This window comes from Trichogramma pretiosum, unplaced genomic scaffold (assembly GCF_000599845.2).
Source record: "Trichogramma pretiosum strain Unisexual culture from Peru unplaced genomic scaffold, Tpre_2.0 scaffold7, whole genome shotgun sequence".
Taxonomy (NCBI): domain Eukaryota; kingdom Metazoa; phylum Arthropoda; class Insecta; order Hymenoptera; family Trichogrammatidae; genus Trichogramma; species Trichogramma pretiosum.
Window position 1 is genome coordinate 3,378,348 of NW_019641639.1, and position 6,257 is coordinate 3,384,604.

The 6,257-nt window shown below is 31.9% G+C and overlaps 2 protein-coding genes across 2 annotated transcripts; one reads left to right on the top strand and one right to left on the bottom strand.

Annotated features, from left to right (window-relative positions):
* Window positions 1–1,153: 1,153 nt before the first annotated feature.
* On the bottom strand, window positions 1,154–2,831 carry LOC106648548 (abl interactor 2). Its single transcript, XM_014365500.2, has one exon. The coding sequence runs from the start codon at window positions 2,601–2,603 to the stop codon at window positions 1,263–1,265; it is 1,341 nt and encodes a 446-aa protein (XP_014220986.1). The 5' UTR covers window positions 2,604–2,831; the 3' UTR covers window positions 1,154–1,262.
* Window positions 2,832–3,515: 684 nt separating this feature from the next.
* On the top strand, window positions 3,516–6,051 carry LOC106648550 (male-specific lethal 3 homolog). The gene is made up of 9 exons (XM_014365502.2): window positions 3,516–3,720; window positions 3,859–3,927; window positions 3,990–4,099; window positions 4,166–4,343; window positions 4,511–4,690; window positions 4,774–5,084; window positions 5,160–5,360; window positions 5,428–5,624; window positions 5,683–6,051. The coding sequence occupies exons 1-9, from the start codon at window positions 3,619–3,621 to the stop codon at window positions 5,856–5,858; spliced, it is 1,524 nt and encodes a 507-aa protein (XP_014220988.1). The 5' UTR covers window positions 3,516–3,618; the 3' UTR covers window positions 5,859–6,051.
* The last annotated feature ends 206 nt before the right edge of the window (window positions 6,052–6,257 follow it).

The window sequence follows — 6,257 nt, forward strand, 5'->3', positions numbered from 1 at the left end:
ATGTTTAGTATTTTTTTTTTTTTTAATAATAATTGCAGTGGATACTTGTATTATGTTCAATTTATATGAAAATAATTGTGAGTATTATTTTAAAAATTCTGTTTTTTGGTGACGAACGAAGTCATCAAAATATCGCATCACGTTTATTTCACGAATTATAATGTTCATGTAGTTTTGATTTTTGTTAATTTGTGTCATGTGGGTTTAAGATAAAGTAACTACAGCTTTCAATTCTTATGCATTCAAGTTTTGTATCATTTTTGACCAGAGAATATAATTATTGAATTGGTTGAATGTAAAAGTTGTTAATAAAAATATTCATTGGCGGCATTATTGTAAAAACCAATTTACAAATTGCTTATGCTGCTTTACGTATTTCTTAACTAGACGTTGTTTAATCTTTCTTTAGTAAAAACTAAAAAGATACGTTTTGAATCAACTATTATTTTGCTAGAATAAAGATGATTGAATAAGAAATTGTGTATGATTTTTTTATTACGATCTTTATCTATACTAGTCTATATTTATTAGCTAATATTTTAATCATTTTTTTTAATTCGGCCAAATCTATTTTTGATCAATGTATCATTAAGAATTTTCAGGACATTTTTATGATTTCCTTACACAAATATTTTATAAAATAATTTTTTGCATTTTTGAGTATAAAGGGTACAAGTTAAACATTGGAAGGGATTGTTTACTTGGTTGAGTGGAAATTCATAAAAAAGTATGGTATATAAAATTCATTTTACTCTATAAAATAACAATAAATATATATTTATACAGGCCACTAAAAAAAGATCAAAGAACTACGAACAATTTTAAGAAAAAAAAGTCATTCTGGACATGAATAACAACTTGATTATCTGCAATTTCATAGATATGCAGATAACTTCATGGAAAATGGCTAAAATAATATAGACTTATTTTATAGACTGATAATTTAGTTTTTTATTAACACAGTACATATGGGATTACATAAATCATTCAGAATAATCAATTTTCAATCTTGAAAATGTCACTTGATTGTAAATAAAAATGTATTATTACCAAAGTTTCTGTATAATTATCATAATACTTTTAGTAAACAGTTGTTTAAATATTTTTCAATACCACTTAAACTAATTCTTATGAATAATTTGAAGTAATAATTTTATAATAATAAGCTATGATACAATATTAAATGAATTTACTATAATATAAATGCATAGATATGAATGTCTAAGTGTATTCACCCATTTTATTGATGAGATGTTTAAAAATTAAACACAGTGTTCAACATAATTTCCAGGGAACAATCCAGTGATACCATCCATAACACCTTCCCACCAGCCATCGTCATTTTTCTTCAATACATAAATTACTGAACTTTCTTGGAAACTCAACTCGTCATCTTTATCTGCATAATAATCGTAAATAGCAACAACTTTTTCTATATAATTTTTTGGAACCCATCCTGGAAGATCATCTTCTTCAGGAACAATCGCTCTCATAGATCCATGAGATAATCTACCAAACTGTGACATTTCATCTTGATCTGGAGGAGGAGGTGGAGGTAATGGAGGACTGCTGCCTTCATGACGATTACTTTGATGAGAAAATCTATGAATAGTGCCATGTCTACCATAATCTGACATATCTTCATTAGTAATCAATGGTGAAGGTGGAGGAGGCATATTAACGTGATCTTGAGTATAGGTGTTATTTATTGGCATTGCATTTATGCTGTGAACATTTACTGAATTGGTCTGTGGATGACTTTGGACAGGATGTACAGTTCCTACTTGTGGTTGTGTACTTATATGATGCATAGTTGCATTGGCATTATTATTATGTTGAGTAGTATGTTGTAATGGAAGCGTACTGTAACCTGGACCTCTCTCTCTTCGTGGGTGACCCAAAGGATAGTTTGGTGCATAATGACTTGGCACTTGAGGAGGTGCAACTGCTGGAGGGGTGCGATATTCTTTAGAACTTTTGCTCAAAGTTCCTGTTCTTCCTGCTTGAGGTGGTGTAGGGGGCTTAGTAGTTGGTGCTGGGCCCACCAAATTAGGGGCCAAGGCAGATGCCGAAGATGATCCTACACTTTGCACACTGCTTTGGCTTCCTCCTCGTTGTTTAGTTCTAGGTGTACCAGCGCTTCTCACTCCATGTCCTATGTCATCCAATATATTGTAATCGATACCCTTCCTGACGTACTTGATTGGCTTCTCTGGATTGGCAGGAGCTATGATTTTGTATTGTCTGGATGTCATTTTGTTGGCAGTCAGTACTCCAATTTCTCTCCTAGCTACTTTTTCCTTATGAATCATGACAGTTTGCGAAATATGATTCATTTGACTTTCCATCTCAGAAAGCTGAGTGGATTGCAAGTCCAACAATTGAAGAAAATTGTAAGCAAGCGTGTTAATTTGATAAGCGACACTTGCCAAAGATTGTGTCGTATAATTCTTTGTTTCCTCCAAAGCGATCCGTTTGTTTTCGGCTTGAAAATAATTGGCTTCACAATAATCGGCTACTCGTTCGAGATTGGAATGACTGTCCGCGAGATTGTGTCTTCCCTCGGGGATCTCCTGGTGGAGGAGCGTGGCCAATTCAGCCATGATCGTTTATTTAAAAAACTCCGATATCAAAGAACTACACACGAACTAGTATAAAAATATGCGTTCATCAAGTCACGGACGAGCGCGATCGAATGCCATTATAAGTTGGAATGTGGGTACACAAAAGCTGTACTGTCAACTTTAGTATAATTCGGTTTGCGGGCGATAACTGCGTCTGTCCGTATGTGTGCGTACGCAGTGCTACATGATGATGATGATAATGCTTTTACTCCCCGACTCGAACCGAACCCATAGAGAGAGACCGGACATGAAACTTCTATATATTTAAATCGGCCTCATCTACATTGTTGCTCAGGAGCTGCGCAGCGAGTAATTGTTAAAAAGTGAGTTATCGTGACAAAATTTAGTTTTAAAAAGCACTGGTAATATAATTTAATGTAAAATTATTTATTTATCACCGGTGCTAAAAATATTAACTATATTCCGTTGAAATAAATTGAACCACGAAATAATTATAGGTAGTACCTTAATTGAATGGGCGTGTATGTTTGCAATAAATGAGTGACGCATAATTTGCTTTATCGTTAGATAATAATCAAACCTTTGACCCTCGGGTCATTAAAAGTTTCTTGATTGTAAAAAAATTATATTTTTTTACATTAATTTTTCAAGTTCTCTTATCCCAAAAGTAATTTTTTCTCAAAAACTTCCAATTTTTTGTTTCAAAAGTTTTCAAAACTTTAAATTACAATTTTTCTTTAATCCAAGTTTAAAGTCAAAATTGATAGATTCAAAAAAATTCCCATCTATACGTGGGAAATGGGGCCGAAGTTTAAAATCGTGCTTGTAATGAAAGGGTAGGATGCGCATTCTGCATCGTGCAGCAGAGCGCACCTAGTGCATACAGCCGCGTCGAAATATCATTGGTTAGCTTTTTTAAGCCTCGACAGTATGTAACTGTCAAGCTATGTAAATATCAACAACTTGATCGTTGTTTATTTGGTTTTTTACGATCGGGTTTGGGTATCGTCGTTGACATTTCGTAAGTGTCAAAATGGTGTCGACTCGCGGTCTTAAGTTTAAATTTTCCGACGGCGAAAAAGTTTTGTGTTACGAACCTGATCCTACTAAAGCTAAAGTGCTTTACGACTCTAAGGTAAATAACCTACAACATTATTTTCCGCGTAATTTAAAATGCAAGCCTCCGCTTTTTTGATGTTGTAATGTTGTAAAATTTTTTAATTGAGTTTACCATGAATACTCAATTATAAGTAATTAAAATTTTAAACTCTAGGTTCTTGATGTTATTGTTAATAAAGACCAAAGAGGAAGAAAAGCTGTTGAATATCTTATACACTTTCAGGTAAACTTTATTTGTATTGATTAAAAGTTTGGATAAAACATTGGAAAAATTTGTTTATTTAGGGATGGAATTCTTCTTGGGATCGTTGTGTAACAGAAGAATATGTGCTCAAAGATACTGAAGAAAATCGCCAACTCCAAAGGGACTTAGCTCAAAAAGCTCAATTGCAATTGTACATTTTAATTATAATTTCTATTCTAGAATTTGCATTCAAAATTATTCAAAAATTTTGTTTTAGAGGAGCATACTTGTACAGACGTGAACGTAAGAAACGGAGTCATAAACATTCGGATCGTTCAGAATCAGGTACTGAAGTAAAGAGAAGAGCAAGAAGTACTGGAAGCCATGCTGCTTCTGGAACTACAGGATCATCTGAAGATGGCAGCTCTGGGCAGCATGAAGATTATGATACAGAGGTAAGAATATAAACAATAATAAATGATGTACTGATTTATCTTAGTTCTGCTTGACTATATACAAATAAATTGAAGTGAATTTCACGAATACCTTCAGTGCTTGAACATAATTACCACATATAAGTATAATTTTTCCCACATTTTAATAATAATTTATCATGCCCAAGGATATTGTTACAGAAGATTCTGAAAGTAGTTCAGAATATGGAGAATCATCTGGTGATGATGAAAGTAACGGAGGCAGTCAATCAGGCGCAAGTACACGACCTGGTGTGGACATTGACATAAGTAATACTCTTAAAAAAGTATTGGAACAAGATTATGACTTGATACATAATAAAAATAAGGTTTGTTCACTTATATTCAATATTTAAACTTATAGGTTTGAATGGTAATTCAAATTACAATTCTCAATCATTTTTTGTTTTAGCTAGTTGTATTACCAGCACAACCAACAGTTATTACAATTTTAGAATCATGGGTACAGCATTACACTACAACTCATCTAACGAACATTCCTGACAAACCATCAAGAAACAATAAAATACAAAATACATTGGAAAAAACAATTACAGAAATAAATCTTGTGAGAGAGGTAGCTGATGGGTTGAGAGTATACTTTGATTTCACTCTCAGTGACCTCTTACTGTATGCTCCTGAAAAAGACCAAAATGCTCAAATGAAACTTTTACCAATAGTCACCAATCCCACAGAAATGTCAACAAAGGATGAAACTACAGAGTGAGCATTTATTACCATTTATTTTCATTTAAATAAAAATGAATTATTCCTAGACTTTTTCCATTGGAATTTTAGCTCTGATACAAATGTAAAAGAAGAAGCAACAGAAGAAACGGAATTTGCTCACTTACCTCCTTTCAAAGAGCAAGAAGTTGAACAGGAAAAGGCAGCCATTCGTAGTACAAAACGTAAGCTACGATCGAGTCGTTTATATTGTGAAGAACCAAAGCCTCCTAGAGCCGAAGAAATAAAACAAGAAACTGGAAATTTGTCAAGGTAAAAACTACTTTTCATCATGAATTTCAAAAAATTTTTAGCTGAAGTAACTAATAATTTTTTTTAGTCTTGCAAGTACAAGTTCTAGATGTTCAAGTCCAAGAGGAGTAAGTTTGAGAATATCAAATGTTCCTGTCATTAATTCAGCTCAAATTAATGCTTTATTAGAAGAATCAAATAAATGGAGGTTAATGCCAAATAATACTAATAGTCAACCGAAACCGTCAATGATTTATGGGGCAATTCATTTAACACGTTTATTTGGTAAGTTTTATATTTTCATAATAAATTCACAAATTCTGAATGCTGATTTTATTTCTAGTTAAGTTACCTGAACTCCTTCAAGCATCAGATATTACAGAAAAGAAATTAAAAGTAGTTTTGAAAAATTTGGATATGTTCTTGAGCTATTTAGAAATTCACAACAAAGAGTGGTTTGGAGAACAATTTTATACGCAGAGAATTAATTCTTCGGAAGAAACTACCGCAGATTCTTAATTTTAATTTGTCATTGTAAAATATTTTTTGTACCGTGTACATGTTTGAGATATTCTTTAGTTTTTTATATTGTGATATTCATTTTAATCATGAAAACAAATGTGGATTTCTATCTTTGTATAGATTATTTTAAAATCAAACGCGAAACTGACTGTATTTTTAAAGTAAACAGAATTTTAAATATAAAGTATATTTTTTAAACGACGAAGTAAAGAATGTTTCATTAAATTTTAATAAATAAATATTTACATAATGAGTATTAAATCATGACTATAATTTTTTTTATGTACCCCTGAGTAAAAAAAAGATTGATAAGTCTTACTTTTTCAAATATTAAAATTATTGAAAAGATGCAGTTTTCTCGTACGACTCATTTCTTGATTTTATTCTAACAAAAAA